The sequence below is a fragment of the Rosa rugosa genome, chromosome 5 (assembly GCF_958449725.1).
Source record: "Rosa rugosa chromosome 5, drRosRugo1.1, whole genome shotgun sequence".
Classification (NCBI taxonomy): Eukaryota; Viridiplantae; Streptophyta; class Magnoliopsida; order Rosales; family Rosaceae; genus Rosa; species Rosa rugosa.
This window is the reverse complement of record NC_084824.1, coordinates 10,821,577-10,847,854: the sequence shown is the minus strand read 5'-3', so window position 1 is coordinate 10,847,854 and position 26,278 is coordinate 10,821,577. Positions and strand designations below refer to the sequence as shown.

The window sequence follows — 26,278 nt, the reverse complement described above, 5'->3', positions numbered from 1 at the left end:
TCTCTTGAGATATATCCGTGTCTGTTTGCTTGTTTCCATCCCACAGTCTATGAAAAGTAGGACATCTGGAAACCAGAAAGGAGTATTTTTGTTCAAATTGTGAGATTAAATATGCTGTTGTTGGTTTTCTTTTTTGTTTTGGTTCTCATGCATGTTGAAGAAGTAAATCTATGGAACTAGTGTAAGAGCAGCAGGAACAAACATTTGCCAAAGAGTGTTAAAGAGATGGAAAAAGGCAGAAGGTATGACCTTAAATTGCTATAAATGGGACACTGTTAAGTGCAATGACCAATGTTGTTCCTTCTCAGTATACATAGTATGTTCCTGTTTGTACGAAAGTGGGTTAGGTAAAAGCTAGATGAGTCAAAACCTATAACCAATTCACAGTGCATTCTGACCGTTTAGGGGATGTTATAGTCAAAATAATAAGCATGAAGTTCAATGACAATTGACGGAAAACTTTATCATCTGCTTCCCTGTATGTCTGTGTATTGTTTAGTACAGAATCTTTTTAGTTTCTGCCTTTGTGTTCATATCATATATATTACTTTTCTAGTGTTATAAATTTTTAGGCATTTCTTGCCCTGCTTCTCGTCTGTTCCTTATGCATCTAGGTAAATGTCTTTGGGGTACAACTTTTTCTTGCCGCTACGAAAGGAACACATCATACATGTTGAAGTTCATAATTTATTAGTACAACTGAGAAATATTACATCGTGTATAAACATTCATTGCAGTCTTAGAGTATTAAATCTATGATCTGGACAAAAGCTTGTAGTAAACATGCTCAAGTTGTTTTGTTTAGTTGACTGCACAGTGTACTTCTATGCTAGTAATAGGAAGACAATAATCCTAGGAACTTATTTATTTGCACTTGCAATCACAATTGCCTTACAGTTCTAGACTTATGTTACTATGAAAATTGAGAAGGCTCTGGACACTTCTGCAGATACAGGGGACATGTAGAGGCTGTCTAGCTGAAATTGTAACTGAACTTATTCTTATGCATTATCTGATAAGTCATTCCGCAAAATTAGCTTTCTCACATTCTTCTGCTCTGTGTTTTCCTAGTGTACTTGAAGACTGACAGATTAAACACAATAGTTCAGGGAGACAGTGGGCCAGAAAATGTTGATACCACTGAAGCTGTTTCATCTCTAGCAGGAGAAACAAGACCAGGTCTTGCAAACATCTTTTGTCTCTGTGCCTTCTTACCTTCCTTTGATATGCCTTGAGTGCCTAAATCTATGCTGTTTGGTCCCAGTTTCTGAAGGCCCAGAGAAAGTCTTCTGTTTAGAGGCATAGCAGTGCTAAAGCCTCCATTTACACTTCTGTTTGAAATTCGCGTAGGACTGCTGCTTGGACTGGGCAGGAACAAATTTTCTGGCTGATGTTGCCCTATTAGGCCTTGGAACTTCACTTCCTGTGGCAAAAAACTGCCTCATCAAGTTCGGTAAGAAGATGCATGCTATTGTAGAATTTTTCTATATGTCTACGTTTATATATGGGGTGATAATATTCACACTCCCTTTTCTCTTCAAAACACTATTCACACTCCCTTTTGTATCTTAATGATGAAGAGAAAAGGGAGTGTGATTAGTATTTTGAAGAGAAAAGGGATTGTGCATATAACCTCCCCTATAGGTTGTAGGATGTTTTCCAGTAACACTACAAACCTATAAAAGTCATATTTTTGTATTCTGAATAAACTAAGAACTTTTCATTGCATTGTCAATTACTAACCCTTTGTCTTTGCCTCTCCCCCTCCTTTTCCTGCCTTAACACAATATACTCTTCCAACATTGCTAGGAGAGGTACCTGTATGACATAATGTCTTCATCTGTAATTACAGTTGACTTGGACTACCAGAGAGCATGGCAAGTAATGCAGAAACATAAATTTAAGTAAATAGAAAGAAAGATACTATGAAGTCCAAACTGTAAGACATACTTAAAACACTGGAGTCCAGGGGTTCCATGATTTGTTGTGATCCTTACACCAGCTTTTGATTTAAGTAAATGATAAAACCTACTTTTAAATAACCAACATGTATAAAAGTGGTTGCCTTTTAACACTCTGGCACATAAAAGAGGGATGGTTTAAGGTTAACTCTGAATGCTTCATGCTAGAAAATCCAGGTTGGTGCCTTTTGGGCTAATTGTATATGCATTCAAATAATTAGGTTCCACTGAACCGAAAGAAGAAGAAAAGTTATGTTAAGTGGAAAAAAAATCCCCAAGATACCAGATTACGAGTTTCTTGAATGAATTTTCTGAAATTCACTATTTACTCTTTTTGGGAGTTGTTTCCTTCCGATTCTAGAATATTTTGTGTATTTGAATTTCTCAGCTCTACTTTGAGGAGACTAGAATGTTTTGTATTATATTAAAGGATCCTTAGATGCTATGCAAATCAGGCAATGCCGAATCAAATAACAGAATACTTTTTGTTTTGCAATATTGCAATGCAATGGAGTGCGTACCTCATCATATAAGAAAGTCTTCTTTCTTTCTTCTTCCCAACTCCTAGTGTTTTCTATCAGTAAATCCACCAAAGCTGCATTTTATGCATTGTGAGAGAATTTTATCATACTTGGATGGCATAATATCATCTGATGTCAATTCGCGTACATTTAAAATTTTCATTTTTCTCCTTTCAAAAAAAAAATTTCATTTTTCTTTGGTTAACTTTTTAATAAAATAACTCTTCCAGGAGTGATATTCTTGATCAGTATTCTTATTCTTAAGACAGCATTTTCTGGTACTTGTTTATAAGGTTGAGTGGTCTACCTCTCACATATGACATTCCTTACTGTTGGGTATGAATGCGTACAGGTATCTCAATATTACCTGGAATTTTGCTAACTAATACTCGAGCACGTTCTGCACGTCTCAGGTTCTTGTGTGCACCTCTTCTGACTGAGTATCGGTTTTCGTCCTAAAAGGGTACTTGGATTAGGAAACTTGAGACATGTGTCTGTGTGTGTTACTTATAAAATTGAATTAGTGAGTAAAATACTGACTCTTCCATATTCTTCCAACCAGCGCTCCTCATCACGTGCTAGGATCCACTTTTCCACCTTTTCCATAATTGTCTTTCTGCTACAAGCTTCATCTTCTGCTCTTGATATCTGTTGATCCATGCTCATAACAAGATCTGCATGGTCAATTTCCCCTGTTGTACACAATCCAATTTGTGAGCTACAACATCTTTAAGCAATGACATGTCTTCATTCTTAGAGTAAGCACATATTGATGAATCTCACCAGATTTCATGAGGTTAATTATATTATCCATCTTTGCTTGCACAGGAATCTCCATGTGTGATTTTTTGCATATCTCCTTGAGCTCATTCTGTTTCTTGAGAAATAGTTCTTTCATCTTGCTTACTTTTAATTGATCCAGTCTCTTGACTTCAGCCTCAGCCTTTAAACAAATGTGAACATTGTTATCTCTATTTTCTGCTACATTTATGTGTCATCAAAATCTTATACTTACCTGCTGGATTATCTTTTGGGTTAGGCTTCCTGGATCTGATACTTCTGCTGATGAGACTGATAATAAGCCGGTAACATGGGAAAACAATTGACGATCTTTATATGGTGTATCCATGAGATTCCATAAGTTTTTCAATGCTTTACCAAGATCGTGAAGCTGAAAAAGTATATGCAGAAATATATCATGTTGATGCTTTGTTTAACCAGTGAATTTGCATCTTGAAGAATTCCAGGAGTGGAGTACCTTGAAAAATGACTAGAATATGGAAAATAGGGAAAACAAATTACCAAGGACAGGATCACAGGAATTGAAATTACCCAAATCATGGAATTCATGCTTGAGTTTACCATGTAATTATCTATTTAAGTGAGATTTCTTTGTGTTTTATCACCATGTATTACTGACACATGGTCTGAAATTATATATGTTTGCAGAAAACAGGTGTCAGACCCTGCCAATTAATATTGCTGAAATGAAGACTGGTCTATAGGTAAACCATTACCTTTTCAAGCCGCTTTTGCTTTTCTTCCTCTAGGGATTCCACTGTGCTGTTGAGTTTAGCCAAAATACTGTTGCTTATGTTCTTGGCTATCCCACATAACTCATTCAAGCTTGGGTGAACCTTGGTGATGATCATAGAGGAGTCTGTTCCTAATATTGAAGACAACTTTTGGATGGAGTTTATATATTTCTCCACCCGCTTGAGCCTTTCATTCTGCAAGATGAACAAAAAGCTTGAAAGGAGATTTGAATTTATTCGTGTTCAAGAATAAATCAGAAGAATTTTCTATTTATTGTCAAGAATACAGTTTCTGAACTGTAGTTGTAGTACCCTGTCATTGTGGAGTCTTTGTAGCTCCGTCTGGTACTCCTCTAGTTTCTTCAAGGAAAGATCATTCTCATTCACCCTGACATCTGATGATGAGTTCTCATACTCTGACTGTCCTGCTATTTCTGCAGAGATCTTCTGAATTTGCCCTTGTACAGCTCGGAACTTGTTCACCCTATCTTCTTTCCTCAATCTCATGTCTCGCAGAGCTGGCGTGATCGAATCTAGCTGCTCTTTCAGTGTTCCCACCATTTTTTCTGGCTGATGACGTAATACAAGAATCAGTTCATACAAGTAAGACTTTTTACATTTAGACAAAGACTTCTAGACCTCATGATCACTCTAGTCAACCCTGGTGCGATGCCAAACCATTATCATCCATCACAGGCTTAGCTAGGGCCATTCTGGCCTTCTTTGGCAAGGAGAAATCATGAAGTTATGAATTGAAAATTTGAATTATCTAGCTATTTTATTCAAAATTGCTAGTACTTGCTATTCACATATATGTTTGGGTCTATTTTAACTTGCATGCTGTGGTATCTGGTCACACTAATATACTGAGCTGACAAGGTTTTGATAAGTAAGGTACCCGTCCGGGGAGAGACCGTTCGCCAAGTGACAAAAGAAGATGAGTAAATTCAGCCTCAGCTTCTGCCAACTCCTGGTGCAGGCGAGCTCTTGAGGTATTAGCAGCATCAACCTTCCTCCTATAGACCTCCAGGCATTCCTGCTCTAAATCCACCAGTACCTTCTCCCTTTCCAACTGATCTTGTCCAATTTCATTCCAAATCATCTGTTTCATTTTAACCAAAAACAAAAGTTCCAAAATGAGAGCTATTCAATACCATTAGTTTATCTCGTAGATTCAGATGAAAACCTTGCCTGTAGTTCTTGAAGCAAATATCCACATGATGCTTCAGGAAGTGCAGAGCTTCTCCCCACTGGTGCTCGAAATGAACCCATCTGATCCTTTTTTTGTTCACTGTGGCCAGATGTCAGAGATGCTTGGCCAGCAGAAGTGTGCTGGGTTCAGTTTCTTGACAAGAAACAATGTCGAGCCAAGTGAGTATGGAAAGAGGAAGAGTGGAAGTTCCTTGATAAGTACCCAATGACTGAGGGGGCGGGAAAGTGAGTGTTCTGTGCGTGGTGGTGGACCTTCTGGTGTGAGTTTTGCTTAAAAGATAAGAGTAGCCAAAGGTAGGTAATCCCCAAGCTTTGGGTTCAAGGATCTCAGCACTTCTTTTAGAACCTTCAGCTTGTGATCTTTCCCTCTCCCTAATATTTTGCATTTTAATTTCAAACTCTTTTTAGTTAGGGCCTCTTATTCACAGATGTGGATACCTATTTTATACCGCACTGACCAGCCTTAGACTTGATTCCTAAGCAATCTGCCTCCACTGATAGAAGGTAGACAACTGGTTTTCGTGCTTAATTTAGCCCTTACCTCATTACCCATTTTAGTGGTTCATTACTGAATTAAATCAATGCTCGAATATTGTTCGAGTTTCTGGTTGATGGACATTGGCTTAGCTCGTCAATATCTGCAAATTTCCCGACATAGCTATACCCCATTGATGTGAAAATTTGAGCTTCATTTACCTCTTTTTGGTATGAGATCAGCTTGCGTATCTATATCATTGACCACCTGATTTTAGAGCTTATTTTTGCAAAATGATTTACAACAAAGCCTTGTACCTTGTTCACGTTTAAAATATGGTGATATATCATTCTTCTATGGGAAATCTTGGTAGGGAGGGATAAGATACCAATCGTGTCTGAGACCCAAAGGTGTGTGTGATAAAGCTGAAAACTGAAAACTAATTGAGATCTGGCCAGATAAAGGAAAGGAAGCTAGCTACCCAATCTCTCAACTATTCACATTACGCAAACTATGTCCAGCTGTTTGTTAAATTAAGATTTTGTATTGTTTTTTTAATCATGAAAGTTAAGAAAATCAAAATGCGTATTTCATCTTATGATACAGTATACTCCATAAAATGGTGTTAAGTTTTTAAGACGAGGCACTGGTTTGTCGAAAATTATATTCATTTCCATGTTATTGGTCTAATATATTTCTCCACAAACACAATGTCGGAGAATGTATGATCACGTATTTAAACACTTTTGCCATAAAATTCATCGTTGGAAAAGATGCTACCTCGACTTTAGATGTGAAAGTCAACATTGTTATAATTGGTTAAACTTCTTGTAATTTCGAATTTTTATCTAAGCTTCCACACTCCATGCTTTAAGCAATCATTTTTCTTTCCTCAACACCCTTCATGACAATTCTCATAAGCTCAATGTGGTACTGCCAAAAGGAAAAACTCCAGTCCACCTACAGAGGCTGGATGGTAGAACAACCTAATTACAGATTGTGCTAATGAAATGCAGTTATGGATTCCATTACTCTGAGAGAGAGAGAGAGAGAGATTGTACAATTTTACGGTCAGTCAGGGATGCTTCTAGCCTTCTAGGTCGTTTAAATATCAATTACTATCAAGTAAGAAGGCTGTAAGAAGGCATGTCTTCAATCCGCAAGACATCGTCCATTAGTAATTCCCTCTCCAATTGAGCTCGAGTTGATTTCAAAACATCCTGTAAGACAAACAATTGATATCAAAACTATTTCGAATTGGCAACTCAGCAAGTACAGAGCTTCCAAGTTAAAGAGAAATCGTACGCCTAAAGCACAAAGCCATAAAGTATTACTGATCCCAAAATTTTCCTACTTATGTAAACCTTTATGAACATATATACAGATTAATGATTCTCACATTGAATTCCATGTATGTAGCATTTCTCTCAAGCCACTGTTTATCCATAACCATGAAGGCGACGCAATAGAGCAAGTCAAAAGCCCACTCGCTTTCTGAAATAACATTGAAAAGGACAAGGTAACATCAACAGCCATTGTAGTGCTTCTGAAATCGGCTTTAAACAAGAAATATGGATGTAACTCATACCTAACAACATCTGTAAGAAAACTGCCCTGATAAAGGACCTTGGTTTCGCTGCCAAATAAGGAAAGCATGAGCTATCTCCTCAAAGAAGAAGGAAAAAAAGTTCGAAACAACAAAATTTAACAAGAGCCAGTTCATCCTTTGTATAATAGAATTATAACTTGTCTTAATTGTGTTAAATTTATAGTTATGATATATATGAACAAAAAACCTTCTATATAACACTTACTGGCTTCGAGGTCAAGCATTTGCATGATCATAAATGTAATATTTACACCGGCAACAGCAAATGGATATTCCCAAGCAGCTGGCTTTCCTCCTTGCTTGTTCAATAGGCACTGGAAAGATGTCTGCAAATTGACATACAAAAATATTAAGAGAGAAATCTATTTCTTCATGTTCTTATCTTTCTATTTGCAGATCAAGTTTGAGATTTTACCGAAAATGTCTTTGCGAAGAACAAGAGGTTCTCCAAAGAAATAAATCCAGCACCTCTGTCAGGTAAATCATCCAAAGTAATTAACCAAATAAGAAATTGCTAACACAAAGTGAAAGAGCAAACTAGGAAGAAATTAGCTGTGGAACAGCAGAGGAATAGAGGGAAATGGAACCTGAAATCAGTGGATGGATCTCTTCCCTGCCATCCCATCTCTTTCCACTGATCAGATACCAAGCCATGAAGCTCTTGACCGGGATATGTAGCATACCATAGAGCTCTCAGCGCTTCCTGTCCTCATCAAATAGTATAAGAAACAAAAGGCAAACAATTACCAAAGAAAAATTTAAGTTATGCCCTCTTTAAATTCCACATTCATTTCCTATGTTTGTGTCATTTGCCTATGAACGTTGGTCATGTAATAGCATTTGCGGTTCCGAATGCTCCAATTTGGATAAGTGTAGCATGAAAATATTTCACACTTCTATACACATTGGAACGAAAATATCACCTGGTGATCTGGCCTAGAAGAATCAAAGTAAATCTTCATCCGGCGCTGCAACCTTCTCATCCTTTCCTCCTGCACGGTATAGAAAAACAAAAGAATGACATCATTTCAAGAACTAAAGAAACAGAAGGGTCTCAATCTCAATTCTCAAACCAGAATCACAAACTCCAAACCATACTCTATTCAAATGCCAAACATTGCCTACAGTTTAAGGTGGCTTTCGAGCTCATTATTGTATCTCTATGTAATACAAATGCATATTAACCACTAATAGTAGAAAAATATATGGCAAATCCATCTGTTCTTAACCAGTAGCTCAATCACTTGCCTGCAGGGGTGTCAGATTCAAGCAGACCCTTTCATAATTTCCCTTTGCCTTGAAGCAAACACAAGTAAGCCCCTTCCCGATCCATGTTGGCGTACCACAATTCGTGTCATCTGCATCATAACCACATTTAAACTTCAATCTGATCGATCATCATGCAAATTACACAAACCAAAACATCAAACATTGCCGCAAATTACAAGCAGGAACAGACACAATCTTAGCTGCTACCTACATGAAAGCATTTCAGCAACATAATAAGCAACCACAATTTTTGCTTCTTCCACCGAATCTCCTTTTCAAATTAAATACATTGTAGGATTACCAACCCAGAACTTGGTCCTAGTAATATTCTAAAATAGTAATAGCTAGAGTAGTAGTAAGTAGTGAAGTAGACGAGACACGATGGAGTGGTCGAACTACTACACTTGTGTGCAGTGTCGTGCTGAACCCGACAAGGTCAAAGTTAGAGGGCAACACGCGCCGATCTGCCACACGAGACAGCATCCAACCACGTGGGAGACATATGGCATCCATGTGAGCCCTTGGTCCAGTTTGGTCGGAGCGTGTACCACACGCGCTTACACTCCTACCTATATTTCGCTGTTCATCGCATCTGTAGCTTTGGACCAACGGACCACCGCCGGTCTAGTCATCATCCTGGACCAGACCGACCGAGGTGTCCATGATTAAATCCCTACACATTCTCATATTCTCGAATGCATTGCGACACAACCACGTTGGGAAGTTTCGGATCGAGAAATCGGAGTTTTTCGAAAACAAAGAAGAAAAATCTGAGATTCGAATAGAGAAGAGACGAAACCTGAGGAAGAAGAATTAGCGGCGGAACGTTGAGTGGAACAGCGAGAAGTGGCGGAGGAAGAAGAGAGGGTACGCATCGCCGCGACGGAGCTGCCTTGACTCCTCACCATACTCATCTCTAGCCTCACTTACACTGTGGGTGGCTTTCAGAAGAGAGTGTCCAGCGCATCGTGTTATGAAAAATCAAGAGGGTTTGATACAGTGTGTATATCACGAGTTGGAAATCGGCGCGTGGCGGATTAGGTGGCGGCCATCATGAAAGTCATCACTGGATGACATATGTACGTACCACTCCGACTGTTCTGTTATGTCGAATCAATCATCGGGGCTTTTCTCAAAGTCCGAGCATTGGATTTGATAGGACGGCCACGTGGCGGGTCACAGGAGAATAATCATGGACGTCATTCACGCCGTACCTTATTATTCGCCACGTGGAGATGGGTGAAGGTTTATAAGGCCGACCCAAAAGGTGTTGGCCCATTAAGGGGAGCTGGTTCGTTTGCACTCATACCCAATGGACCTAAACATGTGATAACTTGATCTCAATCATCCCATGCAGGAGACCAACGTTACAAAAAATCCAAAATCATATCCAGATGGATCATGGTCGTGACTCGTGAGCAATTCCGATTAGGTGATTCCGTACTCAGTTGTGTTACATTGTTATTGAATTTAAATTTAAAATGGTGAAAAATAACGAGGCATTTAAAATGAATTTATTTGTTGTTCAAGTAAATCCAGAATATGTGTCTGGCCTAAACTCGAGGTTACTTGCTCTAGTTGAAATAGAGTTTATATTAGAGATATTCTCGGAGAATCTTAGGAGATATCCAATCAATGTACGATTATGTTTCCATGTATAACTCTATCTCTATGCTTGTAATCCTCTATATAAAGATACCCCTATTATCAATGAAAGTACGATTCAATTCTCTCCCAATTCAGTTTTCCTAAAACACGTTATCAGCACGAAGCCCTGACCCTGAAACAAATAGTCAAACCCTGATTCAAGAAGCTAAAAACCTTGAATCCGAATACAAAACCTTGAAACCTTTTCTGCCTCCACCTCACAACTTGAAGAACTCTATCCCAGGAGTCCAGAACCGGCGGCGCCACCCCAAGAACTGGCCGGAAATCTACCGAACCGGCCACCGGAAGCTCCATACAACCCGCAGCACATATGCCACCGGTTCACCATCTTCCGGACATCCAATTTCCACCAAATTTTGGTAGCAGAAGCCACTTCATCTGAAGTTTTAGGAACTGGAATAAAAAGTCCAAAAACCGGCCTAGAACTTGCTGAACTGGCCGCCTGATCGTTCGGCAGAAAAGAAAGAAAAGAAAAGAAGAAGAAGAAAGAGAAAAGAAAGGAAGGCCCAGCCCAAAAGAAGAAAGGAACAGGCCCAGAAGTCCACTGACCCAAGCCCAGAAGCCTGCTGACGTCAGCCCTAGGACCCTCTGCCACGTCAGCATAGGGACCACAGCCACATCAGCATCAAGGGGACCCACTGCCACATCAGCATCTGGGGGACCCACTGGCACGTCAGCATCTAGGGGACCCATGCCACGTCAGCTCGGTAAGCTCCTGGTCAACGCCGGCCAACAGTCAACGACCGGTCAACGCCCGTTGATCGTTTCCGGTCAACTTTCCGGCCAAAATTTCCGGCGACCTATTTCAAGGTATTTTTTACTAAACATTCCCGTTTTTTTAGAGTTTTTAAATTCAATTTCTCTTCTTTTTAGGGGACTTGCAACCTCCCTTCTTTATCATAGGGGAGACCAAATTAAACCGAACTGTGGGGGTTCGTGCTCACTCCAAGCTTGGAGCTTGTAGAGTCCTCCAAACTTAGTATTTGTTGAGATAAAACGATCGACCGCAAACATTATTGTTTCGATCTAATCCCCTCTTGGAATCGAATTTCTTAGAAGCCACTACGCTCGGAAATTCCTAATTTCTTGGAAGCGATTACGCTCAGAAATTTTATTTGTTTTCGTGGTAGCCTTTTTCGCTCCGAAACTAACCCTAATTTCTTGTTCTCTTTCAGGATGAGCAACCTGAACAAATTGGACTTTGCTCCATTGGGAACAACTGGCTCTGAATATCACAGGTGGGTTCGTGATGTCCGCCAGCATCTCAAGGCCGATGGAATCCTGGATACGATTCTCGAGCCTAGCCAGGACGTGCTAACTGTTGAGCAAGCTCAAGCTTTGGAAGCAAATAGAGCAGCCTTAGAGGCAAATAAGGCGAAAGCCATCATCCTAATGACTCGTCATATGGATGATTCGCTCCAGTAAGAGTGTATGAATGAAGAAGACCCCAGAAGGCTGTGGGTCTCACTTTAGAAAGATTTGGCAACGTCCGTGACTCCCTGCTTCCTGACCTAGAAGTGAGATGGCATAGCCTCCGCTTTTGTGATTTCAAGTCAGTTCTTGACTACAACTCGGAAGCACTTCGCATTAAATCCTTAATGGAATTCTGTGGTAAAGAGATCACAGATGCGATGTTGATTGAGAAGACTCTCTCTACCTTCCCCGTCTCTGCATTGATGGTTGCTAAGAACTATCGAATCGATGTTGCTGCAGGACGGATCACAAGGTTTCATGAGCTCATTGAAGCTATGAATGTCGCTGAAAAGCATGACAACATCCTTGTGGGGAACTATAATTAGAGATCCGTGAAAATAGAGCATATTCCGGAATCCAATTATAGTCGCGCCCCTAAGAGAAGGCGCCAAGAGCGAAACCTTAACCTTAGGGATACTTCTGGACGTTCTGGTCCATATAATCGCTCTACTTGGAAAGGTAACCGCCAATATAGGCGAACGCATAACCGAAAAGGTCAACGTGGAAAGAGAGAGGGAGGCAACGCCTCTGGCCATGTTGGTGGCGCCACCAACATTAAGAGCCATCTAAATGACGTTTTCAAAGCGCCTCAATCAATGGAGTTTGAGCAAAGAGATGTATGTTCTCGATGTGGAGTGTCTGATCATTGGGCACACATTTGTAGAGCTCGTGAAGAAATCGTCACCGCCTACAAAACATATTGTGAAGCAAGAGAAGCTCACTATATGGACACAAGAAGATCAAGAAGATGATCTAGAGTGAAGGGTTGAAGACTACAAATCTGGCTGGGATCAATAGATCGCCAATTCTGTTTAAGTCTTTATTTTTCCAAGAGATGTAATAGGCAATTGCCATATACTTTGTAGTAAATGCCAATGGTTTAAGTCTTTCTTCAAAGTAGGCTCACCCAAAATAAGTGTGATGTCTAGGAAGGTTCTGAGATTAGTGGTACTTAAGCGAGCCTTGCTTCACCGACATCTCTCTACTCACCTGGTCACATTTATTTTGGAATTACAGAAAGAAGCCATTATTTTGCATTAGCTAGCATTTTGGATTAGATTTTCTTTGGTCAAAGAGACAATAATGTAACTCTGTTGGCTTATGAATAAAATTTCGAGTTCTTTATGACTCCACTTTGATTTTGAGCATATGACTTTTGTGACTACGATGACTGGGCCATCAGTATTAATTCAAGGACATGGAATAGCCCAAGTTCCACGTGCCAAATGGCACCTTAATTACTGTCACAGAAACTCTCTATGCTCTTAGGGTCAATCGCACCTATGAATAGCCAACGGATTCCATGCGAAAACGCATGTAGAGAACGAAAATGAGTTCCTTTGCAATACCTCTAATGATTGCGAACAAAGGAGCATCTTCGAGAAGTTTTAGTGTCTCTCTAGTGGACTCTATGTCACTATTCGAGCTATAAAATCCAATAAAGTTATGAGAGAAGATATCTTGGATTTAGACACATATTGGATTTGTCACGACAGGATAGATCATCCTAGTCATGATATGATGATCCGTCTACTAAAGACTTCACATGGACATCATTTCTTTCGAGCGAAACGAAGCATGAATCAAAAGTTGATTTCTGGACTAAGTGTGACCGACGCAGCTGCCTAGGGCACCGCCTCCGTCCACCACCAGCTTAGGGCTGGCGCAGTCCCTATCCATGACGCCATGGATGGTGTCCATCATGGTGATGGCGCCCTAGGTGATGCTGCAATCACAAACTTGCTTCAAATAGCGTTTCAGACGCTCAGGCCCAACCAAAATTCTCATTGGTTGCTTCTAAAGCCTCTCGCTCGTTTTACAAAGCCCGTTCGTTAGGGAAATTAGGACTGAGACCGTCCTATGCAAAGGATATGAAAATACTCATTATGTTCTTACATAGAATCCATGAGGATGGATTCTATGGACTGATTCAACAAACTTGCGGACGTTTAAATATCTCATGATATTGGTTAATACGCAAACACGCTGGTCACGTGTTGTGCCATTGTCCACCTGTAAATGCTGCTTATGCTACACTTCTAGCACATATCATATGACAACAGGCTCACTCCCCGGATCATCATCTTCCGTCAATTGGACTTCACAATGCTAGAGAGTTTACATCGAAGACTTTCGATGGTTATTGCATTGGGACTAATGTTGGACATTATATTCCCATAAATACACCCAATTGGTCTCGCGGAAACGACTACGATGGTAGTCCAGACATTGGTAATGCGCACTAATTTCCTTATATCCGCTTGGGGTGATGCAATATCGCATGCAGCTATGCTAATTCGTCTACGACCCAATGCCACTCAACCCACATCTGCGTTACAGCTAGTGACTGGGTATAAGTATCGTACTTACGCATATTTGAGTGTGCTATTTATGTGCCAATTACGCCGCCACAGCGCTCTATGATGGGTCCTCACAGACGAATGGGCAACTATTTTAGATTTGAGACTCCAACAATCGTCCGCCACTTCATGCCCTTGCTAGGCGATCTCCTTACTGCTAGATTTGCGGATGTCACTTTGATGAGACAGTCTTCCCATCGTTAGGGGGAGATAAGAACACAGATGTTCAGCAGGAACGACATGAATTGTCGTGGTCTGTCCCCACTATGTCTCATCCTGATCCCTACTAAAGTGACGAGATCACACAAATATGCTGCAAACATGCTTGCAAGGAAGGACGTCCCTACGAGAGGACGTAGCGCCACCCTACACGGAGGTAGGCATGGCGCCAATGCCAAAGAGAGTGGCACTCTGGCGTTATAGGTCATGGCCCCAGCTAGGATGCGTGGGAGGCCCGTGAGTTCGAAGGATGCTTTGGCACACTCCAATCCTTTTATCATCGACACTCAAAATCTGTCTCATGAGAATCTTCCAGGTTATGGTTATCGTTGGGGGACGCCTCAACGTCAGAACCTATTCCTGAGAATATAGAGCTCTATGAAAATTACACTAGTGTACATGAGACGTGGGATAGAAACTCCATCATAATTGATGATGTAGTCACGCACTTCGTTGCACATGAGTTTGTTGAGTCCGATGATATCGAACCACACTCCGTTGATGAATGAATGTCAACGTAGAGAGATTTGGCCTAAATGGAAAGATGCGATCTATGTTAAGTTGGATTCTCTAACGAAGAGGAAGGTTTTCGAGCCAGTGATGCCAACACCTCCTAACATAAAACCTATTGACTAATGGGTCTTCGTTAGAAAGCGTGATGAGAAAAAGAGATGGCAATCTCGCCTTATGGCGCAAGGCTTCTCACAAAACGCCTTGGAATCGACTACGATGTGACATATTCTCTCGTAATGGATGTCATTGCACTCCACTACCTTGTCAGTTTGGTAGTTTCCGAATAACTGAACATGCAGCTTACAAATGTGGTCACTACGTATCTATATGGGGATCTAGATACAGAATATACATGAAGGTTCATGGTGAACTTCATTTACCTAAGTCAAGTGGCTCTAGACCACGGAGCGCGTTTACAATAAGGTTGGAACACTCACTAAAGTGACTACTTGATTGGGAAGGGATATGCCCACGTGTTTCCATAACAAGTTTCGGATTCTATCGCAGTTCATGTTGGACATGATCTTCATTAGAAGCCCTTAAAGAGTTAAGGGAAACCGATGAACACTTGAAATCCGATTTTGAGATGAAGGATTATGGGAGAACACGATTATGTCTCGGTTTGGAGCTTGAGCATCGTGTCGATAGATGCTTAGGCATTTTGACAAGGTCAAGCCTTCAAGCACCCCCATGATCGTCCGTAGTCTTGATCCTGAAAAGGATCATTTTCGTTGAAAGGATGATAATGAAGATGTGCTAGAGGCAGGCGTGTCTTACTTGAGTACAATAGGCGCATTATTATACTTAGCTCAATGCACAAGACCGGACATCTCATTTGCCATGAACTTGTTAGCTAGATATAGCTCTGCGCCAACGCGACGCCATTGGATTGGTGTAAAAGATATCTTTCGATACTTGAGATGTATGATTGATATGGGCTTGGTCTATCCCTACAAAGAGATGATGGATTCGGACCCATCACTGGCCAACACTGCCAACACTGGCCTGCGTCCACTATCCCCATCCCAAAACGACATGTGTTTTGGAAGGTTTTGCTGATGTTGGGTATCTCTCTGACCCATACAAATGTCATTCCCAAACTGGTTAAGTGTTCACCATGGGTAAAGACCGTGATATCATGGAGGTTTACAGAACAAACCCTAGTCGCTATATCTTCGAACAATGCAGAGGTTATTGCTCTTCACAAAGTGGTTCGTGAATGTAAATGGATAGGATCCATAATTACGCATGTTCGAAACAATTGTGGTTTGAAGTCTACCACAGATGAGCCTACGAGCATATAGGATAATGCTGCTTGTTTTGAAGCAAGGCTACATCAAAAGCGACCACACCAAGTATAATCAGCAACAACAAACTCTCCTCAAGATCAAAGTGAACTAGGTTCAATCTGAGGACAGTGCGGCAGGCTTGCTCACTAAGTCATTGCCTAAATTCCACTTTTGAGAAACATGTTGGTAGCATCGTTTGCGGAAGTTATCCGAACTCTATTGACCGTAGTCGTCAGGGGGAGATGCAGACATCAGGGGGAGGTGTCTACATGTATGGTCTCGAAACGTGAAGGGTGTGTTGTGCTCTTTTTCCCCTTCGACCGAGGTTATTTTTGTCCCACTGGGTTTTTGTTACTCGGCAAGGTTTTTAATGAGGCAACGAGAGGAGCACCACGTTTGGGCGACACAAGGGGGAGTGTTCAAGTAAATCCAGAATATGTGTCTGGCCCAAACTTGAGGTTACTTGCTCTAGTTGAAATAGAGTTTATATTAGAGATATTCTCGGAGAATCTTAGGAGACATCCAATCAATGTACGATTATGTTTCTATGTACAACTCTATCTCTATGCTTGTAATCTTCTATATAAATAGGCCCCTATTATCAATGAAAATACGATTCAATTCTCTCCCAATTCAGTTTTCCTAAAACATTTGTCTCATTATTCTCCACTATTAAATTTATTCCTAAGGATAGTTTTGCACAATTGGGTACAAATTAACTGACTATCAGAATATAACTTTGGTGTTGATAGCAAAATAAGGGTATCTTTTAAAACATTTACGACTAAAACTAACTAATTGTAGGATTGTACCAACTAGTCCTCCTTGTAGTGGTGTGTATTCTTCTCTTTAGAAGTATGTTTGATTGAAATACGACGTCATCAACATTGTGATGAGGTTCTCCAAACTCTACTCCCTAGCTAAGGTAAAAAAAATAAAAATAAAATTACAAAAATAATGAAATGTAGTCTTCCCGGTTGAAGAATTAGAAACCTTTTAAGTTCTTCATGGGTTGGTAGTGCTCCGGAAAGTACTTGAGAAAGGTTAGTTTGCCTTCCAAGGCCCAGAGCGTCCATGGCTAATCAGTTTGCAAGCTCACTAATGTAAAGTAACAAAAATTTTCTTGTAAGAAAACATAAGAGCGGATGATGATCGAGGTAGATGTTTTCGAGGCAGCTTCTGGTCTTATGCAGCTAGCAGCTAGCTCCCGATCATGACAAGAAACTTTGTTATTCTATTGAACATCTAGCTCGTTTTGATTATGTTAATGTAACGTAACGAATAATATTTAACTACAAGATTATCTTGTGCTTGGAATCATGTATATAATTTAACACGTCTCTCACATGCATGTTTTATGAATGGTTTGCATCTCCTTGTCTTCAGATGATAACATCTTCTCGCTCTGTCGAGGTTTCGATAAAAAAAAAAAAATGGGATTAATTATAACAGACAAGTGAATGTGTTAAATTATGAAGTAGACAATAACGTATATAAATGTTTTATTCTATTCATTTCCAAAATGTCATATCATACCAGATATATATATAAATCATTCTGGCCTAGCTCTGCAGAGACGATCGATAGAGCTCTTACAAGCATATAATGAAGAAGTTGCTCTCTCTCCTCCTAACTGTCTCTCTCTTCCCTCAACTCCTAAAATCACAAGATGATGATTATGTTATTAGGCCACCTGCAGGCAGACTAATATTCCCCCCTCATGATGGTTTTGACTCAGACCCTCAACAGGTAGTAATTTATGAGTACTTAATTAATTGAAGGTTAATTTGTATTTATGATCTTCTTCTAATATAAATATTTTTCTGGGGAACATTGTGTTAATTAGGTGCATATTTCACTGGTGGCACTATACCACAAAGTTAATCAGACAACTGTCGAACGACTGTTGTCTGAATGAAAAACCTGCTGTTGTCTAGTAGCCTGATGTCTGATTGACCTCGTTCAGACAACTGTCGATAACAGTTGTCTGTTGCTCAGTCACACAACACATATAAGCCAAAATTTGTTGTCTGAATTTACCCAAAATCTAATGCGTGTTAACTTAGACAACTGCTTGTTATTTTGGTGTTGAGTGAAATGAACCTCAGACTACATATATTTTTTTCCCTGTTGTCTGAAATATATTTAAGATAACAGTTTGAGAGATGTAAGTGTTGTCTGAATGCGTATGAGATAACAATGTGCCGGAACAATCTGTTGTCTGAAATGAACCTCAGACTACAGATACTTTCTTCCCCTGTTGTCTGAAATTTATTTAAGATAACAGTTTTCGAGATGCATGTGTTGTCTGAATGCGTATGAGATAACAATGTGCCGGAAGAATCTGTTGTCTGAAATGAACCTCAGACATCAGTGATAGTGTGGTCATGTCGTTGCAAGGAATTGCACACAATATGTCCTTTAGTAAAACTGTTGTGTGAATGTTCCTAAGACAATAGGTATTATGTGTGTAAATTTATGTGTTGTCTGATGATACTGTACTACCATATTTAATAGCCTTATATATGTTGTTTGAATTGAATAAGCACTAGAGGTACTGATTTTGGAAATAGGCAAATATGAAACACAAATTAGTTCAAATGTCATTTACTATAGCACATCATTGTCATACATTGCCAAAACACACCGAAACTAGAAAGAGTACCCAATTGTTAAAGTATTTCTTACATATCAATTCAAAGTACTAGCTAGCTACTGATCCTGTCCAACCAAAACATAACCACAAACTTTGAACTAGGTCTCCAAGAAGTACCAACACAAATCTTACATATATGTTTTAACCACAAACTTTGCCCACTCAGTTCTGACCACATCGATATCCTCCTGGGAATATGCTGCTTTACTTCTTCTCTCCCACTGAAACAAAATGGTTTGTACTTGGTAGTTGACATAATTCCTAAAAAGAATCTAAAGAACTCAATTATGCAACAACAATGAATCTATGCATATATATATATATATATATATATAAGCAACTCTAACCAGCCAATAAAACAAGATTCTATAGAACTTCTAATCAATACACAGGTAATTGACATGAAGAGATATCATATATATCTATACTGTATCAAGGCCAAGATACATGGACTAAATATAAGAACATTAATTGCCAGTGAGCAATCAACAACCAAAACTATATATACATATCCACCAGAATACATGCAAAATCACAGTAACCCATATTTCAATAACCATAATCCAAGTGACCTCAACTAGTTTTACTTACCTTGCTGAAAATGTCCAAGGTTAGAGAAGGTGGCGTGGGAGGCTAGAGAAGGAATAAGCAGAAAGATCAAAGGCTGGCTTTAACTGAATTTGAATCCGCCATGGAAATCGAAAAAGTCCACTAGATTCAACGATCTAACACTACTAGAATGTTTGTTGTGTCAAACACAGAGACAAAAAGCATTTAAGTGATCAGTAGTGTCAGTGAGTTTTGTTCCAATTATGAAAGTGGAGTACCTTCCATACCAGCTGCTGCATCTCTTCTCGTACCATAAGATGGAAGGGGTTTAAGCACAAGCCACTTACTGATCATAAAGAGCTCGTTTCCGTAACATGTAAGAAGCACAAGTATAACACTACTATTAATTACCGTGTATAGTCCCGGTAGTTAATGTACTTTATTGGCCTTTTGATCTTTCTTTTGCTAGTCCTCAACCTGATATCAAAAGTTTTACATTAGTGCAAGTGAGCAATATAACACTACTATTAATTGATTAAATTACAAAATGTACTACATAGCAGCATGAAACAATGAAGGAAGGGTTAACATGAAACATTATATGTTTTGAAATACGAAAACACTTCATATGATAGTGTCACACCCCAAATTTTTCGTAGACAACATAACAAATTTATAACTTAATGATGACAAAAGCAGAAAAAATATTTTCTTAACAATAAACTTCCAAGCTTCAAAGTTTTGAAAGAACAATCCTTTGAGAATTTTGATATTGCCAAGAAGAACAGAAAGATAAACTATTGCATGAATATTCCCAAAAATAAATGTTTTAACAAAAACATCTAGCGAACTACTTAAGCTCCTCAAGAACCCCAACCTAGCTAATATCGCTGCCAACTCCTCTAAGCATCAGACACATCAAGATCATCACCTGGAAACAACAACAAACTAATAATGAGATTAACTCAGTAAGTAAACTAGAATGTGCCATACCAGCAAATAATATACATATGTGTGTGTGTGTGTGTGTGTGTGTGTGTATATATATATATACATATCATATATATAAAACAAAATAAGTCATTGGCAAACTAAAGGAACAATGAAAGACTCCCTAAAGCATTTAGCAGTCAGTCTTCCATAACTTACAAACTTCAAAAGACATCAAATCATACTATGAACTTGGTAGGACTTGTTAACTTATCAAACACAAATGAGCCATAAGTCGCCCGTCGACGACACCACAAAAGTGGAACAGTACAAGTGAGGAACTTACATTCACCAGAACAAATACTCACACCCAAAGGCTAGAGACAGACTCCTATCGTGATCATCGATAGGCCCTCCCACATGTACCAATCAGTCTCCATATGAATATAGAGACACAAGACAGAAGCTCCATATGCCTACCAAGAGCACGACGAACACAAAGCTTTCTAGATAACAAACATTTATACAGGCATTAACCTGTTTTCTAATTCTCATAACATAGAGCACAAACCATTTATTCATGTCATTAAACATATATCTGTATATGTATACACTGTGTATGTATATACATCTGCTTAGTTTCACTACCAACTAGGAGTTTACACAATTGTACACATGCATAAACATCGAACGTATAAACCACAACAAGACAATAACACATATATGTTTATTGTGATCCCAGGAAGAGTCTAGAATTACTTACCTCAATTGAAAAAGTTATACCAGCAACCGGCAGGGCATCCTAAGTTGAGATTTCTCAGCCTAAAGCAAACAAACACTCAAAATGAGACACGAACTAGAACCTTACAATCTGCGTTAAAAGCACCTTAGCAGGACCTATGTCCAAATGAAAAATCTCACTTGCTACACTCATAAACTAAACCCCTTGAAAATTTACAAGATAAAACTAGACAACCTCAAGTATCTACTGTAAAAATATCAAGTCAAAAGAAGAGCAAAAACTTGTCCAAATAATTTTCCAAAAACGACCACTGTTGCTGCCCAGACTTAAAACTGTCACTGTCAATGGATATTCCAAAAACTCCATGGGTTTCAATACCATCTTAAAATTATTGAAATTTAACAAAACCATTTAAGACTCAACAGCTAGAACACGTTAAAAATTTGAGAGCAAAACCATAATTCCATGAACCCAAAGGTTTCCCTTGAAACCGCAACCGAAACAAATCTCTCAACTTAAACAAGCATGGTTCAGATGATTTTCAAATTTGATAAAAATAACTATAAGATATAAATTCTTGAAAATTTGTAAAAATAAACTAAACACAAAGATAAACGTCCCAGAAAAATATGAAGACTGAAATAAATCATTTGGCCTTTCAACTGACGACTGCAAGACGTTTTTTTAATTCTGTCGGCAGAAAATCCTGTACCTCTATCCCAAATTGGGAAAATCATGTAGACTTCAAAACGGACTGGAATTTTATGAAATTTTAACCAAAGAACGATTAGGACGTCTATTTTTACATATAAAAGTTTCAAGCCAAAATACGAAGTTTTTGTACAGGAACACGAACGCAAAGGTCGTACAGCCCAGTATAAACAGAAAACCCAGATACCCACTTCAGAATCATCAATATCAATCCCAAAACAAACATCCTACAAAGAAACTCGAAGAAATTATTTGAGAAAAAAGTGAGAGAAGTTGGTACCTTTCAGAGTAGAGAAGACGGAGAGATTAAACTTCAAATTCATCAATTAAACTTCAAATTGCAGATTTGCTGATTTGCAGAACCAAGAAGACGGAGAGATTCATTGAATTAAACAAATCTTACATTGAATTCTGCAGAACCATTGCCCCAAATTAAACAAAATTCAATTAACCCACATTCATCAATTAACCCACTTACCCACATCAAACTTCAATTAAACAAAATCTGAAAATCTTACATTGAATTCATTGAATCATTGCCCCAAATTGCTGGTGATGTCTTGATTTGCAGAACCATTGCCCCAAATTAAACAAAATTCAATTAACCCACATTCATCAATTAACCCACAGACCCACTTACCCACATCAAACTTCAATTAAACAAAATCTGAAAATCTTACATTGAATTCATTGAATCATTGCCCCAAATTGCTGGTGATTTCTTGATCTGCAGAACCAAAAGTGGAGAAGCCGAGGAGGAGGCGACGAACTGGAGATTTGGAGAATCGAATACGACTGCCGAGTGCCGACTGAACTGGACGAAGTCGAAGTCCTGGAGAGGGTGAAGAAGGTGAGCGCCGAGTCCGCCAACTGCTTTAAGAACGAAAGAGAAGAGAACTTCAAGAAGTCTTGAATTGGAAAGGTGAGGAAGAATCAAAAGGGTCTTGAATTGGAAGGGAGAGAAATAGTGGGTGAACGGGATTGAGTGTGAGGGGGATTGATAGTGAGTCAGAACGAGGCTGAGAGCAATGGTGAGTAAGAGAAAGGCTGAGAGCGATTTTGGGTGGGAGAATGACCTAATTTTTTAGCTAAGGGAGGGAACACGATTTTGGTGAGTCAGAGAGGCTGAGAGCGATTTTGGGTGGGAGAATATGACCTAATTTTTCAGCCAAGGGAGGGAACACGATTTTGGTGATAAGTCCAAAGAGGCAGAGAGCGCGCGCGGTTTGGGTGGGAGATCGAATGACCTAATTTTTTAGCTAAGGGAAGGAAACAAGATTTTGGTTGTGAGTGTTTTGAGTGGAAAAAAATAAATGTAAATTAATTGTTTGTTTGTTTTTTCCATTATTCAGACAACAGATGTCCTTATAACTGTTGTCTGAAATCTCTCAAATTTAACAAATAACGATGTGTTGGATGAGTAGAGGGTGAAACGACTGGTTTAAAAAATTTGTCGTCTGATTAACTCAGACAACAGCAAAAACTCATGTGTTGTGTGATGACTGTCGTGTGATTAACTTATTCTAGTAGTGTGGGAAAAGATCAGATGAAAGTTTCATGGGTTACAGACAACAATGATACCAAATCTATTGTGGACTATGGAAAGCAATCTAGAGAATTGCATTCAAAGGCTACTAGAGAATACACATGGTACGATTATATATCGTTCATATACTTCGGGGAAGATCCACCTTGTTACCGTTGGCCTTTGGAGCCTTCAACCACATGCTTTTGTAAATGTGGTGGTTCTGGCCCGGAGGAATACTAGCAACCTTCCCCATCTACATTTCATTTCTACGGTTCTACCTTCCCCACTTATTAACCGCCATGTATCCTCTTATTTCACTCAAAACCATAATATTAATATTGTCAAAGCTGACTTTCATTTCTTCCAAATATGCCCATAATTATTGCTTATCAACAACTTTATTATTTTTCTTGTTTCTATTTAAATTCCTCTCTCTCTCTCTCTCTCGTGAGCAATTCTCCTCCTTGGCTTCTTGTTTTTATTCCGTTGGTTCAATACAAATCCCCAATTCTGATTATATCAATTAACAAACCATTATTGATTGAAGGAGATTGATGACCTATTATTCAAACTCTGATTCAATTATGGAATAAATTCAGTTTACCCCCTTAAACTTTGGGCCTAAAATCAGTTTGATCCTTAAACTTTTTTTTTAATCAGACCGGTCCTTGTACTCTCAAACAACATCACCCGAGTTCAAATTTTGAATCCGGGTCCAAAAATGACGTCACTTGCTGAGTTGGAGCCGACATGGGGGCTCACACTTCAGCTTTTTAAACCCTGAAAGAGGGCAGAATGGACATTTCTAATTTAATATAATTTCTAATTTTTTTTTTCTCTATATTCTCTCCTCTCTCTCATCTTCTCTATATCGGCGTTTCACCTTCACATTCTTCCTATGACGGCGCCATCGATGTTGTCCTCGAACAGCTCCAGCTTCAACCCCGTAATTTCTCCTCCTTCAATCTTTTCGATCTTCAATCTTCAATCTTTTCCATTTGTTAATAGAATTTGTATGTTTGGATATGGTAGATAGCGAAAGAGGCGCCATCGACCCGGAAGGAAGATCCGACCAGAACTTCGTCCTCCGACCGCCTCCAACCGGCCCACCGGCACCATTTTCTTCATCTCAATGTCGCCATGATTTGGATTTCTAGGCTCTGAAGCCCAGACATGAGAGACGACCACCACCACAGATCACCACTGCCTCCGCCTCCTTCAAATTCAACCTTACCTTATTGATTTCGTGATCGATTCTCAAAGGTAGAGTGGGGGCTTTGATTTCAAACAGAGAGAGAGAGAGAGAAATTGAGAGAGGAGAAACCGGAACCGTTTTGGCACGTGGGGCCCACCTGTAAATGTCCGGCAACAGCCCCGTCGGTGATTGGGCGGCGCACCAGCGCGGCAGCGGGAGCGACAACAGCGCGAGCATGGTGGTGGCTGCAGCAACGCGAGTGTCGTCGAAGCGGAAACTAGACGAGTATGGCGGCCTCTCGACGTTCTCAGACGACGCTGTCGTTTCTGACCTAGTCCACGTTTGAATGAGGAAGGACGAGCCCAAAGCCGTTGATTCGTCCTCCAACAACGCAGCGGTGACGCAGCCTCAGTCATCCCACCTCAATTCCAATTCGCGAGTCTCTACCGCGGCCCGATCGGCCTCCTCGGTGGTCGCCGATATAGAGAAGATGAGTGAGAGAGAGAGAGAGAGAAAAAAAAAATTAGAAATTAAATTAGAAATGTCCATTCTGCCCTCCTTCAGGATTTAAAAAGCTTAAGTGCGGGCCCACATGTCGGCTCCAACTCAGCAAGTGACGTTATTTTGGACCCTGATTCATAAGTCTGATTAAAAAAAAATTTAAGGATCAGACTGATTTTAGGCCCAAAGTTCAGGGGGGTAAACTGAATTTTTTCCTTCAATTTTTATAAAACCTTTTTTTTTTTTAATAAGGAAATTATCTTCATATAATAGAAAGACTCAAAGAGTCGATTACAATCGTATTGTAATACATCCAGAAAAGTTCTAGGAGTATTAACAAATGATTTGAAATTTGTGCTAGCCTCAAGCCAGAGTGACCATTACATACCCTTCCGCTATCATCTAAGGATAAGACAAGAAGTTGTGGTAGTACCCACGGTGGTACATAGAGATAGGTCCACTCATTGAACAACCAGTGCTCCGCCAATAATAAAGAGCTTGAATCATCTTTTAGTACTACTCCAGAAGATTCGCTAATACCACAAAAGTCGAAAGTAGCAATAGTTTGTTGGATCAAGCCGCCAGGATCCTAAATACGAAACCCTAGAGAACTAGAACATATCATTTTGGTCCACGAATGGGCCCAAATCCAAGCAATATTCATGAAAACTTTGAACACCCCATTGGGCCTGAGAATTGGTTTGGGCCTCAGAATTGTTCTGGACACCCAATTGTGCCTCAGATTTGGTTGGGGCACCCGATTAGAGTTAGGCCTCCCCACTGCTCTGGTCACCACTAAGACTGCCACCGTCGACTGCTTTCCGGCAGCTTCCACGCCGACTTCCTCCTGCTTTTCTGCCACCATCGGCTCCACATCAATCCTAATCAGACTCACATCCTCCAGAGCCATCGTCGTCGCCGCCGAGACCTCCGACCGGAGCCCCTTTCTCACCTCCATGTCGCCCGTACCTGGCTTAGTATCACCTGCTGCTACACGATCTAGCCAGCACGCCCTCCCCGCCGCAGCCCTTGAACGGATCATGAAACAATTGGCCTTCGCCTCTGCACTTCGAAGCACAACCGCCTGGCCGACTGACACAGATACAAACGCCGTCATAGCCACTGCTTTGAGCCGCCCTTTGCGAGGTCGGGCACGACCCGGTTCAAAGGTGACTTCCTCCCCTGTCACCTTGCTTCGAAAGTGGACTCCACCACCCAACAGCCACTGTTGGAGTCCGGCAAGCACTCGGGATTCCAGGGGCTGTGGTTGATTGATCTCCCTCGACAGAGAGATTGGCTTCGATTTACTGAAAGGCCTCGGAGGGATGAGGGCAGATCGGAACGCGTGGATATAAGGATTCT

The 26,278-nt window shown here is 40.0% G+C and overlaps 2 protein-coding genes and 1 long non-coding RNA gene across 6 annotated transcripts; all 3 read right to left on the bottom strand.

Annotated features, from left to right (window-relative positions):
- Positions 1 to 838: 838 nt before the first annotated feature.
- On the bottom strand, positions 839 to 5,573 carry LOC133710066 (65-kDa microtubule-associated protein 8). Its single transcript, XM_062136041.1, has 11 exons — positions 5,209 to 5,573; positions 4,916 to 5,119; positions 4,330 to 4,587; positions 4,000 to 4,212; positions 3,498 to 3,653; positions 3,266 to 3,425; positions 3,023 to 3,174; positions 2,850 to 2,937; positions 2,483 to 2,556; positions 1,744 to 1,818; positions 839 to 1,423 (listed from the first exon to the last, which is right to left on the bottom strand). Exons 1-11 carry the CDS (start codon positions 5,287 to 5,289, stop codon positions 1,106 to 1,108), a joined length of 1,779 nt encoding a protein of 592 aa, XP_061992025.1. The 5' UTR covers positions 5,290 to 5,573; the 3' UTR covers positions 839 to 1,105.
- Positions 5,574 to 6,461: 888 nt separating this feature from the next.
- LOC133710517 (uncharacterized) lies at positions 6,462 to 9,682 on the bottom strand. 2 transcript variants are annotated; one of them, XM_062136604.1, is made up of 9 exons: positions 9,382 to 9,682; positions 8,562 to 8,671; positions 8,237 to 8,305; positions 7,901 to 8,016; positions 7,729 to 7,783; positions 7,519 to 7,639; positions 7,293 to 7,340; positions 7,104 to 7,198; positions 6,462 to 6,924 (listed from the first exon to the last, which is right to left on the bottom strand). In XM_062136604.1, the coding sequence occupies exons 1-9, from the start codon at positions 9,494 to 9,496 to the stop codon at positions 6,826 to 6,828; spliced, it is 828 nt and encodes a 275-aa protein (XP_061992588.1). In that variant the 5' UTR covers positions 9,497 to 9,682; the 3' UTR covers positions 6,462 to 6,825. The 2 variants fall into 2 exon arrangements, with proteins under 2 accessions (XP_061992588.1, XP_061992590.1); XM_062136606.1 differs by lacking the exon at positions 9,382 to 9,682 and adding an exon at positions 8,794 to 8,958.
- A 9,002-nt stretch (positions 9,683 to 18,684) lies between these two features.
- On the bottom strand, positions 18,685 to 22,937 carry LOC133712465 (uncharacterized). Of its 3 annotated transcripts, XR_009847420.1 has the most exons (7): positions 22,373 to 22,937; positions 22,211 to 22,251; positions 21,973 to 22,103; positions 21,003 to 21,061; positions 20,187 to 20,240; positions 19,352 to 19,786; positions 18,685 to 18,981 (listed from the first exon to the last, which is right to left on the bottom strand). It is a non-coding gene; the product is annotated as an uncharacterized LOC133712465 (long non-coding RNA). The 3 variants fall into 3 exon arrangements; XR_009847421.1 differs by lacking the exon at positions 22,211 to 22,251 and having other exon boundaries at positions 18,685 to 19,021; XR_009847419.1 differs by lacking the exon at positions 22,211 to 22,251 and having other exon boundaries at positions 22,373 to 22,936.
- Positions 22,938 to 26,278: the final 3,341 nt, after the last annotated feature.

Coding starts and splice junctions, on each gene's coding strand:
- LOC133710517 (XM_062136604.1), bottom strand. CDS start 9,496: ATGAGTATGGTGAGGAGTCAAGGCAGCTCCGTCGCGGCGATGCGTACC. Junction 8,672..9,381: donor CGCTAATTCTTCTTCCTCAG/GTTTCGTCTCTT, acceptor GTTATGATGCAG/ATGACACGAATTGTGGTACG. Junction 6,925..7,103: donor CTACATACATGGAATTCAAT/GTGAGAATCATT, acceptor TTTGTCTTACAG/GATGTTTTGAAATCAACTCG.
- LOC133710066 (XM_062136041.1), bottom strand. CDS start 5,289: ATGGGTTCATTTCGAGCACCAGTGGGGAGAAGCTCTGCACTTCCTGAA. Junction 2,557..2,849: donor ATTAGTTAGCAAAATTCCAG/GTAATATTGAGA, acceptor CATAAAATGCAG/CTTTGGTGGATTTACTGATA. Junction 1,819..2,482: donor AGACTTTCTTATATGATGAG/GTACGCACTCCA, acceptor TATGTCATACAG/GTACCTCTCCTAGCAATGTT.